The sequence below is a fragment of the Helicoverpa zea genome, chromosome 30 (assembly GCF_022581195.2).
Source record: "Helicoverpa zea isolate HzStark_Cry1AcR chromosome 30, ilHelZeax1.1, whole genome shotgun sequence".
In the NCBI taxonomy this organism is placed as follows: Eukaryota; Metazoa; Arthropoda; class Insecta; order Lepidoptera; family Noctuidae; genus Helicoverpa; species Helicoverpa zea.
In genome coordinates this window covers 936,499-961,290 of record NC_061481.1, presented here as the reverse complement: position 1 = coordinate 961,290, position 24,792 = coordinate 936,499, and the positions used below count along the sequence as shown (strand labels likewise).

At 38.9% G+C, this 24,792-nt stretch overlaps 1 protein-coding gene across 3 annotated transcripts in view; it reads right to left on the bottom strand.

Moving 5' to 3' along the window:
* Window positions 1-24,792, bottom strand: part of LOC124644451 (BCL2/adenovirus E1B 19 kDa protein-interacting protein 3) — a 61,528-nt gene that overhangs the window by 10,634 nt on the left and 26,102 nt on the right. For 2 of the 3 annotated variants that reach the window (XM_047183807.1, XM_047183806.1), the window contains exon 2: window positions 4,742-4,877. In XM_047183807.1, coding sequence (XP_047039763.1) covers window positions 4,742-4,877 — 136 coding nt within the window. Of the gene's footprint in view, window positions 1-4,741; window positions 4,878-16,546; window positions 16,754-24,792 lie in introns of those variants that run through there. The other variant, XM_047183805.1, reaches the window with a different exon arrangement.

Sequence of the window (24,792 nt, the reverse complement as noted above, 5' to 3'; positions counted from 1 at the left end):
GGCCGAAATCGGCCGTGGACGCCATTATTATTATAAGTTATTTCGGTTCGGGTCCAATAGTTCTTACGGGACGCGGATGAAACCGCAGGAAAAAGCTAGTTATCTATACTAATAATATAAAAAAGTTGGTAGGAATGTAAATCATATCAGGATTGTTTGCCTACTCAAATGGAGTACCTATATTCCCTAATTCCCTACTAATATTATAAATGCGAAAGTAACCACTGAACAAATAAAAATTTTCTATTCTATTCTATTCTGATTTTAACAAAATTTGGTACAAAGATAGAGTTGACCTTGAGAAAGAACATAGGATTTTTAACCCGGACTTTTGAAGAATTCTCTTGGAAACGCGACATAACCGAACTCTACGCGGGCGAAGCCGCGGGTGGAAGCTAGTATTAAATAAAACTCGCAAAGAAAAAGAGTATTGGTTTCCAACGCATTGCTAATTACCATTGTTTGCAGTGGGAAGCCATAATGAGGTTAGGTACTTATTATGAAACTGCTGACGATGCACTCTTGTAACGTAATTGATACTTACAACGTTTTGCTTAACCGATTGTGTAAGGAGGGGGCTATAGTTTGAATCGCTTCTTTGGGAGTAGGATAAATTAAACCCTATTTTTACATGGGATCTAATTTATATTTGGCAAGTTACGAAAGAGTAAAACGGGACCCTATTACTGGGACCTCGCTATCTGTTAGTCACCAGGTTGTATCTCACGAACCGTGATAGTCAGACAGTTCAAAACTAGAGTAGAATTAGAAAATAAATATTTTAGGAAGCTCCCGTCCAAAAACCATTTTTTAAGCCGTTTTATAGATTTTGTGAAAGTCTATAAAGAATGTTACTTTTGAGATGACATCAGATAAAAGAGTATGGAAGGAGAAAACAAGCTGCGCCGACCACAAATAAAATTGGCATTGATAAGGGCAAGAGGATGATGATCAAAGACTATGGTACGGAATCCTTCGTGGAAATACTTTTAAATCCCACTACGTAGTAGGTAGTATTTAACGTCTACATATGTATTTACGTACATATAAAGTATCGTATGTCTTGCGGTCTGTGCGTTGGCGCCAGGGGCACTACAAAGGCTTTAGTTTTCCATATAGAGAATGTAACTTAAGTAGAATACAGTTAGGACATGTACACATACATCATTTGAGTAGGAACTTGACTAAAGGTAAACAATCTTTTTTTGTTGGGAAATCATCAAATGACGGCTCCAGTTGTGTGTGCAGCGCTCGGGAGTGTCAGACTCTTACTGACTAAACCCCGCCATGTTCCTTCTTAAGCCCTTTATGTACAGCGCCGCGGTAATGAGCGCAAACAATCCCGAATCCTACTACTACACATTAAACTACAGATTAAACTAATAATTCTATTGATTCAATAATTGTTAAATTGATTTATGGAGTTCATAAATGTAAAGTCATATCAAAATATGTAGTTTAACTTTAGTTAATATAAATCGTTCAAGTTGAAACTACCCATAGACAAAACATTACTCGATCACTCTTAAAACGAGGTCAATTGTCTAATAGAGATGACATCGACTTTTCATTAGGAAATGCTCCCAATTCGTCGTTGGCAGTCAATTAAATGGCGTACGGAATTTATGAGACCACGTTAATCCCAACACCAACTGAATAGCTTTTAAAACTTCGTTCTAATAGTTATCTATTTCGTGTTATAAAGACCACCCGCTAAAACCAGCAGTTTGACCCGCGTCAGTTGCAAAATATTTTGCGTATCGGGATAAAATACAGCTATATCTATTACTCGGGAAAAGTGTATCTTTGCAACAGTGAAAATGTTTTCAAATCGTTACAGTAGTTTTAGAGGTATTAGTAGATATTAGTAAAGAAGTATACAAATGTTTTTTTTTTTTTATCAAAACTGTAGAATAAAATATAGCACTATCTATGTGGTCCAAAACAAACGTAAAATATCTATAGCACATAAAAATATTTCTCCCAGTCTATTCTTAGACGCTGGTCTAGAAACTAGTCAGACCCGTTACCCTAGTTTGGTCTAGTAGAGTCTAGAGCAGTGGTTCTTAACCGGTGGTCCGCGGACCACTAGTGGTCCCTGGAGGCATTCCAAGTGGTCCGCGAAGCTTTGCTTCTCGACGTTGCTATATACGTTATCTAACTTTATTTTTATCGACTTATCTATGCGCGCGCGGGTTTTCGCAACTTACGTAATTTTGGTTTTGAGTCTTAAAAAATAATTAAAATTTCGCGCTCGCTTCGCTCGCGTATTCAGAAACTATATGCCCTTGCATATGCATTATTTTTGCATTTGACAACAATCAAAAAGTTAAGTACGTTTGGGCTAAATTTTACGTAATATTTGGTTTAAGTCCGATAAAAATTTCGCGTTCGCTTCGCTCGCGCATTTGGAAACTATATAGGCATATGTTTATCCTTCTTTGCATTTGGTTACCTACAACTGCCGACATACGTTTTACTTTGAGTAGTACGGAACCAAAAATTCAGTGCTAATTATAAAGTATGCTTGTATTCTTTATCAAGGAACTCTCAATTTAGGTAAACCGATGAGGTGGTCCCCGGCAAGACAAACTTTAGTTAAAGTGGTCCCTCATGTCAAAAAGGTTAAGAACCACTGGTCTAGAGCCATCTTGCAAAGGAATAGCTAGGTAAAACCGCCCGGTTTCCCTCGCATTCTTTAGTTAAGATTTGTCACTATTTACGGCCGTTTTCAATATTTGACATTACTTGTATGTCAAAAAATTCTCTCTGGTAGACAAATCAATAGATAGATTGGGTTATCGTTATAGTTTCCAATGCATCTCTTAATACTTACTAATATTATGAATGCGAAAATGACTATGTCCGAAGCACTTTCACACGAAACCACAAAACCGATTGAATTGTGGTGTGTTCCCTCTGGGTTTAGGTGGAACCATGGGAAACAGATAGTTTCAGTGAGAAAAAGGTAAGCCCAAAAGGCTTTATTACATCCTAGCCTATTTAAATAGATTTTGACATGGATCAATATATTGAAACGTGAGAGGAGTCTTAGGGTGCGTCCACATCTGGCGAATGCGCCGCGAATGCGCAGCACGCGAGCCGATCGCGAGCTGTCCGCGAGCTGCGCGCGTGCAGTCACTGCAATAGTTCGGTGCGCCTCTTTAGCGCAACTCACGCAAGGCTCGTATAGAGCGCGCGAGCGGCGCGCGATCTGCGCGCGATCTGCGCGCAATCAGTTCTCGCCCTTACAGTTCCGTATATTGGCTCAGTACTATCGAAGATGGCAGACGTCGCGCGCCGCCTGCGCGCCGCTCGCGTGCGGCGCTTAGGTCGCGCGCGAGCTGCGCGCGTGCGGCGCAGAAGCGGCGCACGAACAAAAATGCACGCGCGCAGCTCGCGGACAGCTCGCGATCGGCTCGCGTGCTGCGCATTCGCGGCGCATTCGCCAGATGTGGACGCACCCTTACACGTGAACCGATTACGGAACGAAAGCTGCGGATGACAGTCGAATCAAAGCATTTAAGCAAGGTATTTTCAGGGTTCCGTATCTAAAGGGTAAAACGGGACCCTATTACTAATACATAACTGTCCGACTGTCACCAAGCTACCCATGTTAGACTGGTATCTAATGAACCGTGATAGTAAGATAGTTGAAAACCATTATGTAGCAGGGCCGCGGTCACTCGTGAGAACAATCCCGCAGTGACGGCAGGCCTTAGTTTGCTGTCTCTCTCTGAGGAGCGCGTGGATAAAACGCGCGCTGCCGACACGGGCCTGTTTGTCTCCTAGGAGACGCAAGGACGATGGCCGGGAGTCGTCTCTCGTCTTGTAACTGACCTGCCTTTAACGCTGGACGCGCGAGAATGTCTGACGGAGGAGTCACGGCTCTCCCTCTGTGCCACCCTCAGGAGTCTGATGTACCCGTTCTCAAAGACTGCTCACCGAGGATGTAATAGGACCATCTCATAGAGAAACAAATGAATAGCGGAGATGTCATGACGAAAATCTCCTAAGACAGTAGCGCGCAAACATGCGGGTGTTTAGAGGACGAGGAACGTTCCTATCATCGCTCCTAAACGCCTTCTTTGGAACCCTCCCATTTTAGATAACCGCAAGGAACCTGAACGCCTCGTTAGCTCTAGTAACTGACCATTTTGATCACGCCTACCGTACGTTGCATGACCTACCAGCCTTATATAATAGCATCTCCTCTCAACTTTCCCTCCTCCGTGGTCTACCTAAAGTAAATATGTTCTGACGTGTCTGATCTTCTGACAGGTAACTGACCTGCCTTTAACGCTGGACGCGCGCGAGTGTCTGACGGAGGAGTCGCGGTTCTCCCTCTGTACTTCTCTCAGGAGTCTGATGTACTTGTTCTCAAAGACCAGTCCCCCCACCGAGCACGTAATGGGTCCACTACATGGAGAAACAAATGACTAGCGGAGATGACATAACGTAAAATCTCCTAAGACAGCAGCGCGCCAAAATGCAGGTGTTCGGGGGACGAGGAAGGTTACTGTCTTCGCTTTTACACGCCTTCTTTGGAACCTGCCCATTTTAGATAACAGCAAGGATCCCGAACGCCTCGTTAGTTCTAGTAACTGACCATTTCGATCACGCCTACCGTACGTTGCATGACCTACCAGCCTTATGGCATCTTCGCTCAATTGTCCTTCCTCCGTGGTCTATCTAAAGTTAACATCTTCTGCCATGAATGATCTTCTGACGTGTAACTGACCTGCCTTTAACGCTGGACGCGCGAGAATGTCTGACGGAGGAGTCGCGGCTCTCCCTCTGTGCCTCCCTCAGGAGTCTGATGTACTCGTTCTCGACGGCGGCCAGTCCGCCGCCCGAGTTGAGTTCCACCCACGATTCTGTAACAATGAGGAAAGGGAACATAAGATATGGGTAGAATTTTTCTCCTATAAGATGTTCTCACTGGATAAAACATTTCAGGAATTCGTGACATCATATCTTTTCGCAAAGTACCCTATTTTTTAGATGACTTCGTTTGCGCATTGGTCACCATGACAGACTGAAGAACTGTCCCGGATTCGATTCCTGGTACTATCAACAGTTGTGCGATGAGCACGTTTGTTGGCTCGTAGTCTAGGTATTGCTATAAAGTAAAGTAAAAAGTCATTTTATTCAAAAAGAGGCTGAAAATCAGCACTTTTTGAAAGGTCTAATTGACCGCCCTTCACCACTCCCTATGTGTTTTTGCTGGGAAGAAGTGGTGGAACAAACTCCCCAGCAATTATTATATGAATTTATTTATAAACAGATATGTTAGTTTAAGTAGTTTATCAGTTGTAGCACAAGCTTATCAAGAACTTACCATGGGGCTAACCGACCGTGTGTGCCACAAGTGCTCCGACATTTATTTATTTATTTTCGTTGACATTAACTATACAGGTGTTTGCCTAAAATTTCATGAGCACAACCAGCAATAAAGGTATATTTTGAACGTATTTGATCACAATCTACTTCTAACATTGTGTGTGTAATTAGGTATGCAATCCGCGCATCCGGTTAAACACATTGTAGAAGCACGCGATTATTGTGTTGTTAGTTTTTATAACATCTGGCCGGGTTATTATTACTATTAGAGTAGTTATTTTTACGTTTTTGTTAACCTTTTGGAAGTCAACGTTAAAACACAAAATTCCGAAATGACTTAGATGAGACTGAAAATCAGCACTAACAATTTCCCGCGGGGCCCAGCAGGGCCAAGGCCTGCCGGGGCTGCGGGTTGTTCGAAAGAGATACCGCGGCCCTGGTACATAAAAGGCCTATGACGGAACACGACGGTTTTTAGTCAGTAAGAGTCTGACACTCCCTCACCGCTGCTAACCCACAGCGGGAGGGGTCATTTGATGATTTTTAACGTCGGAAAAAAAAAAAAAAAAAAAAGCACTAACAATTTTAAGTCGCTAAGACAGTCCTTAAAATCACAAAGATTTAAACTACAGTTACTCGAAAACCATAAAAAAAGGGAGGTATCTTCCTGAAACGCATGATACCAAGTATGTGTTAAATATAAATGTGGATGCATAGAGTCATATCGAGGAATAAATGGATCGATTGCCTGAAAGTGGACATGAATAAAAACGAAGTGGAGTTACATGGCTGACAGAGGAATAGAAGCGGAAAACTTATTTCGCAGACCCCAAATAACTAGGAAACAGGCCAGGAGAAATAAGCCCTTTTAATCTATTTAAAAGGACTTCAACTCAACCAATTGCAAACTTTCATAGAAAAACACCTGACTTTTTTTTAACGACGCTAAAAATCATCAAATGACTCCTCCCGCTGTGGGTTAGCAGCGGTGAGGGAGTGTCAGACTCATACTGACTAAAAACCGTGGTGTTCCGTCGTGGGCCCTTTATGTACCAGGGCCGCGGTAACTCGCGCGAACAATCCCGCAGCCCCGGCAGGCCTTGCTGAAAAACAACTGTCTGACGTAATATCAACTATAATCCAAATAGCTAAAGGTCGTATGTCAAATCTATATCTAGTGCAACAATTAATAGATAAGAAGGCTATTACAGTTACACACTTTTGAACCGACTGTGCGGACTTTGGTATAAAACGTCATGGTGAGAAGGCGTGGTGATGGCGTGGAATGGGCGGAGGATGGTTTCCAATAAACTATCTATACATATGTTGTTTTGCGATTAGAGATGGCATCTATCTATCTATCTAATATAATAAAGAGGAATTTACATGTTTTTATTGGTACACTTAAGGCTCAGAAAATACTGAAACGATTTGAAAAATTCTTCCACGGTTGGAAAGCTACACTCTAACATAGGGTGTATGTAAGTACATAGTTATTATAAGTTATAGTATTTATCTCTTTCCTAGACGTACAAAAGTTGCAGTGTCGCGGACATGTTAGTAATTAGTGCAGTCATTGAAGCGAAAAATACGGTCTAACCTCCGAATTTTTTTACTGTGAACCGATTTGCATGAAATTTTGGAATTAGGTTCATCCTACCCTTAACTTCAAAAGTGAATATGATTTGAACTCCGCCACCCCCCCTGGGGGTGGTTGCCACGCCTTCTTTGGGGTGAATATTTTTTTTGCAAAATAACCTCGGATATCGATAGAAGACCTAATTTTAAGCATAAGTTGTCTTTAAAGTTTAAAAAAAAATCCAATACTTTTCAAGTTATTGGCAATTGAAAATTCGCAATTTTTTCACGTTTTTCATCGGTTTTTTGCAAATATCTCCAAAAATATACGTTTTATCGAAAATGTATAAAGAACAAAATTGTAGCAGGTAAAACAACGAACAATTTGTTTTTTTTATAAACTGTTCTAAGTGCAATATTAAGCTAGATATTAAAGATCAAAGCCGTTTTTTATTTTGTCTGAAATTTAATCGACGTAGTTTATGCCATCTATTCTTTTAGTAAGTTGATCAATTTACGAGTTTTATTATTTTCCGGTTACATATAAACACATTACAATAGTTGTGACTCTTTATTATACTGCCTACTTTCACATTGCTCCAAATATTGATACTCCGAAGTTTTCAGTTACTAAGTAGAAAAAAATATGACAAGTTTTTGGACCGTAACTCCTTCAATTTTCATGCTATCACAATTTATAAAAAACCACTGTAAAAGTAATTAAGAGAGCTACAACATCCATCATTGCTATATATAGTAAAGAACTTTTTTCTAAAACGGTGAAGGGTTAAAGGGCTTAAGAGAGGCTGTGATTGCGCTGCCACGCGCTCTTTAAACAATCATATCTCCGTCAATTTTTGTTCGACAGAAAAAACAAACAAACCTAATTGTTTGTCAGAAAAATACCTAATTTTTTTATCAGTACACTTATACGTATCTGTCGTAATTTTTGAGATATTATGAAAAACAAGTAGGTTTTTCTTTAATTTAAAATTTTGTTCTTTTCGTTAATCGCGACTTTTTTGAAAAATATCTGTCCTGAAGCAGCCAAACTGATACTATCTATCAAACTCTTCATAATAAAGTTAATCCTCGGCGGAATACGATTAATTTTAATTTTGGTGGAAATGGCACTTATGAAACCCATTGATTTAAAAGAAAAAATATAAGATGCTCCCCTTATTTGCAATACAGCTCACTTATTTTACGTGCAAAATACTTTTAATAGTACTCATCTTAAAGCTTATTTCAAGCACTACAAAACCCATTTTTATTAGAATTTATAAAATGCATCTACTCGCCGCTACATGGCATTGACCACAACGATTAAATTTCAGACAAAATAAAAAACGGCTTTGATCTTTAATATCTAGCTTAATATTGCACTTAGGACATTTTATAAAAAAACTAATTGTTCGTTGTTTTACCTGCTACAATTTTGTTCTTTATACATTTTCGATAAAACGTATATTTTTGGAGATATTTGCAAAAAACCGATGAAAAACGTGAAAAAATTGCGAATTTTCAATTGCCAATAACTTGAAAAGTATTGGATTTTTTTTTAAACTTTAAAGACAACTTTTGCTTAAAATTAGGTCTTCTATCGATATCCGAGGTTATTTTGCAAAAAAAATATTCACCCCAAAGAAGGGGGTGGCAACCACCCCCAGGGGGGGTGGCGGAGTTCAAATCATATTCACTTTTAAGGTTAAGGGTAAGATGAACCTAATTCCAAAATTTCATGCAAATCGGTTCACAGTAAAAAAAATCGTAGCAATAATGCTTCAATGACTGCACTAAATGTTCGCGCGCAATGTGTTACTGTTTGCTACAGCGAGTACACCACGAGATACATGCGGTGTGCCAAACAGTGCCGCACCAAGGATAACCCTCACTTTTAAAATGCGCTTTGGTTTAAACATAACTAGGAACACACCTAGGCATACTGGTATATTTTTGCAGTAAATTGTGATTTTTCAAACAGATTACAAATACCGTCCAAGTGCGAGTCGGACACGCGCACGAAGGGTTCCTTACCATTATTTATAAAACGGACAAAAATCAAGTTTGTTCTATGGGAGCCCCCTAAAATATTGATTTTATTCTAGTTTTCAGTATTTTTTGTTATAACGGCAATAGAAATACAGCATCTGTGAAAATTTCAACTCTCTAACTATCACGGTTCATGAGATACAGCCTGGTGACAGACGGACGGACGGACAGAGGAGCGAAAACAATAGTGTCCCGTTTTACCCTTTGTAAAACATTCATCATTTAAAAATCATGATGAATATGAGGAAACAGATATTTTCCAGAAATACGCAAACCTTCGGTTCCACAGGTGGAATCGCGTCAAACTTTTTGCCAATTTTAGAGATCAAACACCTATTATATCCTGTGACTGTACTCAAAAGAATATTCCAGAACAAACTACCTCTAGGTCATTGCCTGCACGTCTGATCAGACTGTTGACGTCCAAAGTCTGATCTGATATACAAAGGTGACTGACTTCTGACCGATCTTAGTACGTGCATTGTTTAATGAGATAAAGTAGAATGTAATTAATATTAATCATCAGATTTATGTGGAATATGTGTTAATCTTTATTGTGACGACATGCGAGTGTTATAAAACTGAAGATTTTGTATGAGAGCTGTGTGTATGTTTGATTTTTTGTCTGTACTTGCTAATCTAGTATTAGTAAGTAATTTACAACGCCTGTAAAAGACCATTACGTTGTACTCAACAATTATTATTAACATCTGTTAAAATATAATAATTTAAGTATTTATTTGGAAAAAAAAAAAAAAAATTAAATTATGAATAATTTAAAATTACAAAAATGATTAATTTAAAAAAATAATATAAATTAGGTATAAAAAAAATTACAATGCCTTTTTATACGAAAATTGAAAACGGCTGAGTAAATTTTGACGAACAACATATCTTAAGCATTCAAATCAGTTCACTTGCTTAAGAGCTACGATACCACACACATACATAGTCAAACTTATCCCCCTCTTTTTAAGTCGGGATGTAAAAAACAAGTACCTATCTAGTTTTAGAAAACTTAGAAATTCTCAAATACCGAGCAAGCGTTTGATTCTGTACCAAATACAGGTTTATTAAAGAGATTACATAACTCGAAAATCATACGATTCTGTGGGCGATACGGCTATAAATAATAATATAACAGCAGTAGGAAAACCTGTTTCTAAAGATATCACGCGCTATCCGAATATATTAAGAGTTTATCAAACCACGTGTTAGGTATTGTTATAAACTTCCTAATTCTAACATTAGTCGCGTCTAAAATATTTATCTATAGTGATAAAGTATTTTAATTTATTTGTCTTAAATGATTCATCAAAATCATCATCTGCATAGTCTTTTCCCAACTATGTTGGTGTCGGCTTCCAGTCTAACCGGATGTAGCTGAGTACCAGTGTGCCACAAGGAGCGAGCGCCTATCCGACCTCCTCAACCCAGTTACCAAGGCAATCCAATACCCCTTGGTTAGACTAGTTGTCAGACTTACTGACTACCCGTAACGACTGCCAAAGATGTCCAAATGACAGCCGTCTGTCGAGTGTCTGACACTCCTTTATTGGGTCAATTGATGATTTCCCACCTCAAAAATTTCCCTCGTCAAAAATTGCTGCAGCAATTCTAACCTAAGAGGAGTCTATCATACATAACATTCATAACCAAAATATACAGAAATATACCAATTCACAGACCTACTCTAATCAGTTCTAAACATTATATTACACTACAAAACGCTTCCAAAGCAATAAATAGCAGAAACTCGTTAACACAGGGCATCGAACTACACAAAGAAACTACACACATACAAACAAACAAAGAAAATGATATTTTTGTCTGAATGTGCAAGACAGCTGAGTCATAAGCGTATGAATACCAAAACTTTGCATATTTCTGGAATATATATTTTTCTTCATTTCCATAATGTGTGAAAAACTACAATTTTGTACAAAAATATATCAATGTATCAAAGCGAATGTACCTCGTGTTGTACTCGCTGTAGCAAACAGTAACACATTGTGCGCGAACATTACTAACATGTCCGCGACACTGCAACCGCCGTGCGGACACATGCTAGCTGTGGACTCGCGACATCAAGTAGGTAGACATCTTTTGTTTTGAACCAATTTTTGGAGAAATCTATTCAAAACATCTTTCAGTCTAACCCAGAATAACAACAAATCCTGCCGGGGCTACTGGATTGTTCGCGCTCATTACCGCGGCGCTGGTACATAAAGGGCTTAAGGAAGGAACATGGCGGGGTTTAGTCAGTAAGAGTCTGACACTCCCGAGCGCTGCACACACAGCGGGAGGAGTCATTTGATGATTTCCTACGAAAAGGGTAACAAGATTATAGAGCACATCAACTGAATTATTGATGTCTTCAACAACGTGGTAACCAGATAAAAGTCTCTTAAAAACTCTTTGGCAATGATAAAAAAATATATAAACAAAAACAAAATTGATTTCTGACACTTACGCGAATATTAGACATTTAAATAAAACTTTCATTTAAATTTAGCATCCATGGCCCTCCAGTCTGCCCGTGATCATGGATGCTGTAAAGGATCCGAAACGTCGGGATTAAATAATATAATATAACCGCGATAAAATCCGTAAAAGTAGTTTTATTTAAAAACAAAATTGTTTTGTTCAATGAATAATTTTTGCATACTATTTCGCAATACACAATGAGAGATACGTTATTACTTCTTATCTTGACAACTCCAGACGTTGATAGGTAAGTGCATTGAACTTTCAAAGTCAGGGCTATTTTATTTGTCTGGTGCACGGAAAACAAAATGACTAGCAGAGATGTCATAACGCAACATCTGCTAAGAAAGTAATGCACCAGTCTTACCTATCGGGTTGTAACTAGGTTGAGGAGGTCAGATAGGCAGTCGCTCCTTGTAAAACACTGGTACTCAGCTGTATACGGTTAGACTGGAAGCCGACCCCAACATTGTTAGGAAAAGGCTCGTAAAATTATGAAAGTGATGAGCCTAAAAGCGGGTGTTCGGGGGACGAGGAACGTTACTAGCTCTGCCCTAATACGCTTTCTTTTGAACCATCATCCTCCGAGCCTTTTCTAGCCAGTCTAACCGGGATGCAGCTGAGTACCAGTGTTTTACAAGGAGCTTTCTTGAGAACCTGCCCATTATTTTTTTAATCAATAAAGCCAAATAAATAAAGGAACCCGAACGCCTCGTTAGTTCTAGTAACTGATCACGCCTACGACACGTTGCTTGAGCTACAAGAAGGCGCCTGACCTACCTGCCTTATGGCATCTCCGCTATATTTCCTTCCTCCGTGGGTTTAACTAACTTGTATGTATGTACTTATATACAGTTATATGCACAGTCTAGTCTGGAACCGTTAAATGTCACTCTGACAATAAATGGTCAAGATATCTGTCTGTTGGAGACAGTAAAATATAGGGGTAAGGTAATAAAAAAAAATGAAAGTTTGTGAGTTAAAGTTGGTTACTTCGTTATTGTTCAGTTTAGAGTGTAAATCCAAGTTCGCTTTAGTAATGAAGATATTTTTTAGCTGTGGATTAATTTACGAATATCACCGAACCGAAAAGTAACATGATATCAAATAACTTCAAATAATACCCGTAAGATTTAATGACTTCTAGTGCGATGTAAGACAAAAAATATATTTTTTACTTTTCATTGCTTTTAAAGGTTTAAGTTTCGTTTCGTGTTAAAAAGAAGATAATTAGCTCAATCAACTACCAACTGCTTACTCAGGCATGCAGTTAAAATATTTTTTTAATCCTATCAATGTTAATCAAGGCATATCTTAAACCGCAGTTTTCTCTAACCTATATGCGTTGTGTTTCTTAAGATTCAAGGGATAGCCACGTTATAGTTTTAATAAAATAATCCAGGCAACATTTTAAGCACGGCTAAACCAACGGAATGTCTATCTCATTTCAAATGCATCATTTAGCCATTTCCGTCTATTGATCTGATACTCGTTTAGCATATTAAATAGTACATCCTCTACATTTTAGGCGATGTCTAGGCTAGGAAAAAACCTTCTTCATTCCTTTGAGTATTCTAATAATAGTGTAACGATCATTAATTAATTAATTATTATCTGTCTAGCCCTTCCGTACAACATAGGGATCCCCGTGTTGCTTTAAGGTGTAGTCTTTTCTCAACTTGTTGGGGTCGGCTTCCAGTCTGACGGGATGCAACTGAGTATCTCTTCTTTTCAACTCAGTTACCTTGGCAACCTGATTCCCTTCGAAGACAGGTTGTCAGTCTTACCGGCTCCTCATCATTTTCGTCCTCCGAGCCTTTTTCCCAACTGTTGGGGTCGGCGTCCAGTCTAACGGGATGCAGCTGAGTACCGGTATGCGACATGGAGCGACGGCCTATCTGACCTCCTCAACCCAGTTACCTAGGCAACCTAATAACCCTTGGTCTGACTGGTTGTCAGACTTACTAGCTTCTGACTACCCGTAACGACTGCCAAAGATGTTCAATGACAGAACCTACAGTTTAACGTGCCATCCGAAACACAGCCAATGGTGTCTAAGATATACTTAGAAAGTACATACAAACTTAGTAAAATTGCATTGGTACTTGCCTGATCTGGAATCGAACCCGCGCCCTCATACTCGGCCCTATCGGCTCGGTCTTACCGGCTCCTGACTACCCGTAACGAATGCCAAGGATGCTTAATGACAGCCGGGACCTACAGTTTCTATTGCTCTTCGAAATACGGAACTAAACAAAACAGTTGGCAACTGAATGAATGTGTTCAATTAGAAAATTAATTGTTTATAATTAAGTTCATTGGCTCTGTTTGAGAGACAGATGAAATTATCAAAACAAGAGAGACAGATATGTGTTTATAAACATATGTAGAGAGATAATTGTGATTTATATTTGACTATGATTGGACTAATCATTGTCTGTTAATTCAATAGTAAACCACTGAGCAGCATAATAATAATAATTCACGTTAAATTAGTAGACTGTCATTTAAACATCTTTGGCATTCTTGCTACCCAGAGAAGCCAGCGACAATAAGTCTTTCCAAGGCTTTTAGGCTGCACTGGTAACTGAGTTGAACAGATAGGCAGTCGCTCCTTGTGGCGCACTGGTACTCAGCTGCACCCGGTTAGACTGGAAGCCGACCCCAACATAGTTGTGATAAGGCGCGGGAGATGATGGGAACTGAAAAGGCAGGAACGAATTGTACAACCACAGTAAGAGATTTCTAAACTGGATAAGCAAGTGTGATTTTTCAACTTGTTTCTGCTTTTTCTAAGTAGTTTTGTATTTCAATCACTTTTAGTTTTTTATCCTACTTATATTATAAATGTGAAAGTTTGTGAGAATGTATGGATGTATGTTTGTTATTCAATCACGCAAAAACGGCTGGACCGATTTGATTGAAATTTGGTATGTAGATAGGTGATACCCTGGATTAACACATAGGCTACTTTTTATCAACACACCACGCGGGCGAAGCCGCTGGCGAAAGCTAGTTATAAATAATACTTGCAAGACTGATTTCGGCCACGGCTGTTGCTCTTATATAAAGAGATCAGCCAGCTGCGCAAGACATATTATAGTGCACAAGTATTTTCTTAGACACAGGTGCTCTCACTATTCCTTCACTCTCATAGCGCGATGGGACAACAATCCGACACTACCGAAGAGAGATCAGGTGCAAGATTGTTTAAAAATATTATCGCATTGAGCAAGCGTGGTGATTAACGCCCAACCCTTTTCCGTGTGAGAGGAGGCTAAAGCCCAGCAGTGGGACGATAAAAAGGCTGTAACTTAACTTTTATTTTTTATAGGAACCCCAACAATTTCACAGTAACCACCATATACTTCCTAAAAATAAGCATATCAAATGTAATCGTGACTGCAGTTACCTTGACAGCTACAAACCAGCAGACCAGAGCGAAATGTAAACAAAGGCGCCTTTCATTTTATTTACTAGTGCGCGGGCGCAGATAACGTAGTGTACGTACATTTTTATATATGTATTTGTGGAAATACCTGTTTTAGTGGAAAGAGGATTGTTTTTGACTGATATGAGAAAGGCAGGGTCCTCAATTCGGATGAGCAGTTTTTTAAAAATCATTATTATTGGAAAGCTATACTGTCCCCGGGAGACATAGAGCTAGTTTCTAAAATAGGTACTTCTTAACTCTTACAACTAAGCTAAATATGTTCACGTCAAAAAAACAATAGATTTGACCACCATGTTCAAATTCAGGATCTCATATCTCCTCTCCGCTCATCTGCCTAGACTTTTCCCTTATATTTTCTGTATTATAGCTAGCCGGATAATGTCCTAAGTACACATCTGATCATCTCGAACTACATACATTTCAGTGGTCAGCCAAGTCTTTACCCAACAATGTTGCGGTAAGCTCCCAATTATATTAAAAACCTAACATTTCATCGACATAGAAATTCAGCAATTTACTTAAGAACCAGAACCTGTGTTACTGTTACAGCCTTTTTATCGTCCCACTGCTGGGCTGCGGCCTCCTCTCACACGGAGAAGGATTGAGCATTAATCACAACGCTTGCTCAATTTATAGTCCAGGTTCCCTCAAGATGTTTTCCTTCACCTTTTTATCAGCCATTGTTGTCCAAGATATACTTAAGAACCAGAACATACTAGACTTTAATTAAAAGCTCGTTAACAAGTCTTTCTACAAAAACAAACTCATCATCTATCCTACGATGTCCGGTCATATTTCTGTTGTGACATTTAAAACGAGTCCGATAAGAGATGAAACATTCTATTTCTGTCGAACACACGATAATTTGACGGTGTATTATATGTTTGAAATGAAACTATTCAATTATATGTTAATTAACGATAACAGCTGCAAGTATAGAAGTATTAATAATAATTGACTTGGTAAAAATCTGAAACTAAGAAATGATTTGCAACTAACTCATCATCTGCCTAGCCTTTTCCTAAGTAGGTATGTTGGGGTCGACTTCCAGTCTAACTGGACGTAGCTGAGTACCACTGTTTAGAAGGAGCGATTGTCTGTCTAAACTCCTCAATCCTACATTCCTTGATAACTTTGGTTGTCAATTTTGTGGCTTTTGACTATGCGTAATGACTGCCAAAGATGTTCAAATGAAAGAGCCGGGACCCATTATAAATTAATGGGTCCCGGCTCTTTAACCTACCGAAGCACGTAGGAACTCGTCATGACAAGATGTTCACTCGTTCACCCATTCAAGGAACCGTGCTAAGCCTTGCTTTACTTTTATGATCAATCAACTCAATTTAATAACCCACATGTTAATCCATAAAAATAACCGACGGAATCCAATCAAGAAAAACCGGTACAAAAATATTTTTAAACACACAACTAAGAAAGTACTAGCAAAAAGAAATCCACGTGTGGCAAGTACATAAGCATCGACACAGTGTAAACAATGATTAAATCAATCAAACAAAATTGGAGACCATCCAAGTAGAATAAAAATTTAAACACGAGAGCCAAAGTATTGCACCAACTTTCAATTTCAATACAAGTCAACAATCTCAAAACGTAAACAAAAGGAATATTTACCTAACTCATCCACAGGCACCGTAGTCAGCGGCTCCATAGCCATTGTAACAACACAATTAAACACAACACACACACAAACAAACAAAAGAAATAATAATCCAAAATAAAAAACAACACTAAGAAATATCAACTGCGTAAAAGAGCACTGTTAACACCGTGCGGGACGACCGTCCTACTCGACGGTCTGAGCGTAACTGATATAAAATTTTCAAATTGAGAACGCGTGGACTAGCGAGTAAACAAAGCGGCAATGCGCGTGAGCACGTCGTCGGCTATCGCACAAAAGATAGTCACAGAAGGTTGGTTTTACGGAAAATTATGTCTGGCTTTGACGTAGAATCTGACGTTGGGAAAACAAAAATATCATGTGTGAAAGATAGTGCAGTGACTATTTAGAAGATAATGTTAATGCGTGTTTGGTATAGACGAATTTATTGCCCTTTAAATATGATTGAATGTTGTTACTGTTAGCGTGATATGAACTTGAATGTTCAATGATGATAATAATGCAGGATGAACAGATTCTAATAGGAGCGTATGAAAAGGACATCCAGAAGAAAGAAATATTTGAGATAGAGAGAATAAGACAAAGGTATCGTTTGAACTGCAAGTCATCTACAATATTAAGAAAGAGCATTTTTATTTGGCTCCAACACTACCTACCGATTTGAAAAAATCTTTCACTGTGGGTAAGCTACACTCTTCCTGAGTAACATAGGTACTTGAAGTAGTTAATATTAATTCAGTACATATTTAGAAGCGGCCATGAAGTGCGTAATAGAACTTTTCAGAGCTTTGAAACTTCTCGAGTTTCTGTCCTGTCTGACATTTTAATATTAATAGCAAAAATCTCTGTAACTTCAATCACCCATTTCGTCGATGGTTTTTCTCAAACCTAAACTTGCATCTGTTATTTACGATTTCACCAATAGGTGTTTGTTCTTTACAAACCACTAGATAAGAAAAGTAGTAATCTGCGATTCTAAATTTAGCGATCTTGCAATATGTTTACAATTCAATGGCTCTGTTGATGCAACCATTTTATTATATGAGGAAGCAGTAAATAGATTATTATGGTTAATGTATAAGGCGTTTTATGTGATGTTCGTAATACTGAAATTATTATAGGAGCTGAGTAAGTCTCTGATTCTGATAATGTGTGTAGCAGGTTGACTCGGTATCGCGCTTGTGTCAGAGTTTGACAACACTCTGACACCCTCCTGACGGACTCACACGTGCTATTGTAACTGTTGTAACCACTGCTGTGAAAGATGATGAACATGAAAAGTAGATATTCTTTACTAGGTGCACCAATTTTACATTTTTGATCTTAATCTATCAAAACTACTAACGTTTTTTGTGTAAAAAGCTATGGACAAAATGTCTGAAATAAAGATTTTAATTTATATATATATTAAAGGACAATGGGCGATTCCGGTCCAAATGTCCACCACGAACGAGTCCTATATGGCTAGATAGCCCGTTAAATATAGAACATTTTTTGTTATGAAAGTAAAAAAAAATATAATGCCAGAAAAAAGTTATAGCAAAATCAAATAAAACATTTTATAGATTTTTTCAATTTCATTTTTTCAATTACTTTTCGTGATGTTCGATTTTCGTACTTTCTGTAACTTCTGACAAAATAGAATTGTTCATTATTAGAGAGAAGACACCACCAGTTACATCGAACTTTCTTAGATCCAGGCACCGCTGAGTATATTCAAGCACTTCGCCTTCGCCGGCGCTTCTGGCGCCTAAATTGGTTAGCGATTCGTACATCCATCGGGCAAAAAATATGGGTTGTTTATATGCAAATGTGTCTTACTCATCTTAGTTTTAGATAAAGTGCGGAAATGGAAGTGGAATAAAACAAAAAATAATAATGATAACATACAAAAACCGGCCAAGTGCGAGTCGGACTCGTGCACGAAGGGTCCCGTAAATTACAGTTAAATCAACCTATCTCAAAAACTATAAGAGATACTTTGATCAAACCAAAAATCGTTGAAAGAGTTAATTAGCATGCATCACCTCTATTTTTTTTAGAATTTTATACCCCGTAGTTATAAAAATAGAGGGGGGGGGGACATACTTTTTACGACTTTGAGAGCTGATATCTCAAAAACCGTTCACTTTAAGAAAAATGTTTTTTAGAAAACTTTATATCATTTTAAAAGACCTTTCCATTGATACCCCACACGGGTATGTACATCGAAAAAAAAAATTTCATCCCTCAGTTACATGTATGGGGGGCCCCACCCCCAATTCTTTTTTTTACTATTTAGTGTCATATTTTTGTAGCGGTTCATACAACACATATTCCCATCAAATTTCATCACTGTAGTACTTATAGTTTCCGAGTAAATCGGCTGTGACAGACGGACAGACGGACAGACGGACAGACGGACATGACGAAACTATAAGGGTTCCGTTTTTGCCATTTTGGCTACGGAACCCTAAAAAGTACCGAAAATTAAGAATACATTTTTGGCTATAACTTTTTTTGGCATTGTTTTTTTTTTTACTTTCTTAGTAAAAGTTACTCTAAATTAAGTGGACTATTTAATTATATAGGTCTCGTTCGTGGTGGACATTTGGACCAAACTTCATACATTCTTGCCCAATCTCCTTTAAAAAAAGAAAGTACCAAAAGAAAGTAGAAGTTACTAAAACAGTCAATTAGGAAGATAAACTGAGCCCAAGAGGTAGACAACCTCATGAAAATACTAAGGAAGAAGACGTTCTATTTATATTTACTTTTCCAAAATCACTAAATGTCTTGTCTTTTTAGTACTTGTCGGTTTAGTAGTCTCATAAATTCTGTCCGAGTTTCATGACATTCAAAGTGACTCAGTGTAGGAAAATTTCGAAAATCCCTGCAAAATGGCCGTCTTTCAAATCAACAAGACTCTTCGAACAATTACTTGAAGTCTTGACCTACGTTCACTAAGAAACGTAGGCAGCTGAGAGTACGTGATTGACAACTCGTCCTGGCTATTAACTCGTTTATTTTATCACGTACTGCAGTGTAACATAATCATCTCATCTGCCTAGACTTTTCCCAACTACGTTGCGGTCGGCTTCCAGTCTAACTGGATGCAGTCAAGTACCAGTGTCCTCAAGGATGAATCGAGCTACTTTTGAAAAGAGCAACTAGAATCAAACTTATATTTTTGACGTTCTTGCAAAGGCCTAAATGAAATAAAATGATTTGACTTTGAACTCAAATGGTTGCCCAGATTACTTAAGTGAGGATATCAGATGAGCAGTCGCACCAAGTGGCACACTGGTACTCAACTGTATCTGGCTAGATTGGAAGCCGACGCCAACATAGTTGTGAAAAGGCTCGGGGCTCGGGCTCACATGAAACATCATAAATGGTGAAGGAAAGATCATTAGAAATCTACTATAGAACCAGTTAAAAATTAACAGGCTGTTGATACTGATGCCAGTAAGAGAAAGGAAGGCATTCCTAGTGTTTCATTTCAAACGGGTGGACCGATTTCGTCGTTTATTAGTCGATTTTGCAAAAAGTCGACTTTCTCGCTAATAAACATCCGTTTATTTCTGACTGGAAGTGATTACATGGCATACGTGACCAAGGTCTCGTCACCGGGTCAGTAGACTCGTTAATTTGGGCATACACACCGCAATTGGCGGCAATCGGTCACTGTCTGACAGTCGTTTGTTCGTCTCTCGAGTAATGAGTGTATCCTTTTTGGAGATGGGGTGCCCAGAATCTTCGGTCATTGGATGACAGAAGGTAAGATATAAAGTCAAAGTCATTTATTGAAATTGGGCTTATTAAACGCTTTTTCACGTCAATTTAAACATTGGACAGCATCCCCACAAATTTCTCTTTTTCACCGCTTCCTAGTGTTATGGCTTGTAATATATAGGTACTTTCAATGGTTCCGTACCCAAAGGTAAAATTGGACCCCATTACTAAGACTTCGCCGTCCACCAGGCTGGTCCGTATATCTCATGAATTGTTAAATCAATCTGGTGGAACTTTCCTTTAGTTTCAATGTGAATCGATGGATAGACTGTGTGAAAGTCGACATGGTTAGAAAGAATGGTACTTGTGAGATGGCGGCAGATAGAGTATGGAAGAAGAAAACTGGCTGCTCCCAAATAGAATTGGGGTGCAAGATGATGATGATGTCAGTACACTCCCCTTCATCATCATCATCATCATCAGCCTATCGCAGTCCACTGCTGGACATAGGCCTCTCCAAGTGCACGCCACTGACATCGATTTTACACTCCCCTTAAACTTTAATATTAAGTGTTGCAGCACGTTGCCAGTGTCAATGAAACAAACAATTTCGCCACGTGTAAAGTGCAATCACTTTCATTCTGACGTCAGACTCAAGAATAGTCTTTATTTATAGAGCGGGCGATGATCGAAGAGAATTCTTGGAGTGTGAAGAAATCTGACATGCATGGGGGTGCGGTCTTACTATGTGTTGACTGTCAGTCTGATGCAGGCCAAAGGCTCCCCGCCCACACATTACTTCAGACTTTTTATAAGACAGATAATAGGGCTGATTTCTAGTAGGACATGTGCGTTGGACTATTGCTTTTTCTCCTCCGAAAAATCGGTCACCAATTATCGGATTTGGGCAGACAGCCATCAGAAAGAAGGATTTTTTTAGTAACTTATGTTTTTTACCTTCGCCTTTTTCCGACAAGTCAGGCTGACTTATAGCAAACCAGGCCGGTTATTATGTACGGCGGCCGGCCTCCAAGTAGATTAGGCAGCTGCGCAGGACATATTATAGTGCACACACATTTGCTTGGACACAGGTGCACTCTCTATTCCTTCTCTCTCATAGCGCGATGGGACGACAATCTGACAGCAACGGAGAGAGATCACAAGCAGGACCTCTTTAGAACATAGATACGATTGATGATGTGGTAACTAATGTGAAAAGTTTGTATGTTTCATTGATCGCGATAATCTCAGGACCTTTTATATAAAAATCTTCAGTGTTTCATACCTAGGAAGACTATAGATGGACTACGTAGCGTAGGTGCATAATATGAGTGCACATGTTGTTAATGGCGATGCAAGACTGATGTAGTACAGTTTTTATTTTTCTAAAGTAATTAAGTTTCATATCTCAATTATAAAACGTGTTAGTAGAACAATAGCTTATTACCAAGAATTAATTAAAATAATAATTGTAGACGGAAAAACATAATTAAATACCTACAAAGTATTTATAATCACTAAACCATTTATTTTTATCGGTCTCATCTGCCTAGCCTTTTCCCAACAGTGTTGGAGTCGACTTCCAGTCTAACCAGATGCAGCTGAGTACCAGTGAGCCACACGGAACGCCTGCCCATCTAACCTCCTCAATCCAGTTACTTGGGCAAGCCCCCCTTGGTAAAACTGGTTGTCAGACTTTCTAGACACCCGCGACGACTGCCAAAGAAGATCATTGAAAGCCGGGACCTACAGTTTAACGTGTCATCCGAAACACAGTCATTGGTGTCCCAGATATACTTAGAAAGTACATACAAACTTAGAAAAGTTGCATTGGTACTTGCCTGACCTGGAATCGAACCCACACACTCATACATAAGAGGCTGATTCTTTACCTATTAGGCTACCACGATTCTCCCGCACCCGGAGAAAAAATAAGATAGCCTATGTTTTTTCATACGACAGATAGAGTTACTTCACCATTTATAGTATTATACTCTATCCACGGAAGCAAGAGCTAAAAGGTAAACAAAGAATGATACTTTTTCAAGATGGCGGTATAACCCGACCGATGACAAAACGTCACATTTTTGTGTAAAATGTTCGCAGTATCTGTGATTTTGTCATCGGTCGGGTTATACCGCCATCTTGAAAAAGTGTCATTCTTTGTTTACCTTTTAGCTCTTGCTTCCGTGGATAGAGTATAGTAAGCATTGCATCCTATCTCACGCTGTGTACAAACATGCACTAGAACAGGTTGCCGTCCTTCGCTTAGCTAACGGTGCATCGGCCGACTTGTTATTGTTGTATATAGATAAACATGTACACATAGGTTGTTATCTAAAGGGAATAGATATTTAAGCAATGTAAATATGGAAGGAATTATAAGCCTAGGTATAGGGTAGGTTCCAAGGTGCGTTTAGAGCAAACAAACAAAGATATAGAGCATTATTAGATTATTTCACTACTATAGTTCGGCCATTCAGAGAATGCGTTCCTGACACGTCGCGATTGAACTGACGACGTAACTTTGCAATGGCGTTGCAGTTACGATAAAAATATTTTTGCTGGTTGTTTACCGTTTTAACAATTGAGGAGCATTAAAACAACATTATTATATCAATAATCAATGAATGTAGTTACGTCGTCAGTTCAATCGCGACGTGTCAGGAACGCATTCTCTGAATGGCCGAACTATAGTTTAAGAAGTCCTTCCAGCACGTGGACAAAAGAGAGCCTATGTGTTATTCAAATCTATACATATAATAAATCTGTAAAAAAACTGTGTCTGTACATTGAATATATTAAAAAAATAATAATTGGGTGGGGTTTAGAAACAGTAATGGAGCACAAATCCAAAAAAAAAATTCTGTCTGTTTGTCTGTATGTCTGTATGTCTGTTTGTTTGTACACGCTAATCTTCGGAACTACTGGACGGATTTCAATGATTTTTTCTTTGTTGTATCAGTATTAAGCCTGGTCAACATATAGGCTATAATTTATCTTCGAAACTTGAAGACCTGATGCAGAACACCAACAGACCAACAAAACTATAAGAGATACAAATATGGTGCCATGGCAAAAATTGTTTCATATGATGAGCATTTTCAGCTGAGATAATAAATTTTAAGATCTGGAACACCTGATGTGGAATCCCAAGAGCCCAGCTTCTCTGTACCATATACAGGTATGACGTTTTAGCAAAAGTTGTTCAATTTGATAAGCACTTTCTATTGACTTATACAAATTGAAGATCTAAAACACCTGATGTGGAACTCCAGGGGCCCAGCTAGACTATAGCATATAGAGGTGTGACGTTTTAGCAAAAGTTGTTCAATCTGATAAGCACTCTCTGTTGACTTATAAAAATTGAAGATGTAGAACACCTGATGCGGAACGCCAGGAGCCCAGCTAGACTATAGCATATAAAGATATGACGTTTTAGCAAAAGTGGTTCAACCTGATAAGCACTCTCTATTGACGTATATACATCGAAGATCTGGAACACCTGATGTGGAACTTCAAGAGCAATACTACACTTGAAATGTATAGAAATGAATGTTATGAAATAGGTAGTATGTTGAATCAAAAAAAGTAATTAGTCCGTCTTTTACATAATCCTAAAATAATGGTGAGGATACCTCGGCGGATTTTAAACGCAGATTACGCGCTCCCTGTGGGTCACTTACCACGAGGCACCTATCCTCCGAGCAGGGCTACTAACCCTGCTCTAGCGACTCCACTCTGGACGGCCAAGCCAAACCAGAGGCGTGAGACCTACCCCCGTCATGGTTCACTCCGACCGGCCGGAGATGGGGGACAGTATACTCTCCCTGGAGAACTCAGTATATATAGCCCACCGGGGTCGCTACTCCCCGTCATCAGCCTCAGATGTCCTGCGGTGCTTATATCTCATTATTATTGTCGTTATTATCTCAAGAGCCTTTGTCCCAATTATGTTAGAGTCGACTTCCAGTCACGATGTAACTGAGTACCAGTGTTTTACAAGGATCAACTGCATATCTGAGCTCCACAACCCAGTTACCCGCTCAACCCAATACCCCTTGGTAAAACTGGTCAGACTTACTGGCATCTGACTACCCATAACGACTGCCAAGAATGTTCAATGACAGCCGGAACCTACAGTTTAACATCCCCTCCAAATAACGATCATTGGTATCCAAAATATACGTAGAAAGTACATACGAACTTAGAAAAGTTGCATTGGCAGGTACTTGCCAGACCAGGAATCAAAGACATACGCTCATACTTGAGAGATTGGTTCTCTACCCACTAAACCACCACGACTTCCACTAAGTCATCACGACTTTGTCATCTCAGTAACATTTAATGTTTTTTTTAACGTATTAATACGTGTAATATTTTTGCCACACACAACTTAAATGCGGACTAATTAGAATCACTACTTTTATCCCTATGGTCACGTCTTTTGCGGTTCAGTTCTCAGCGTTTTGTTTAGTCTGCTGTGCTTTTGCCGTTGAAGTACAAAAATTAAATATATGGAACG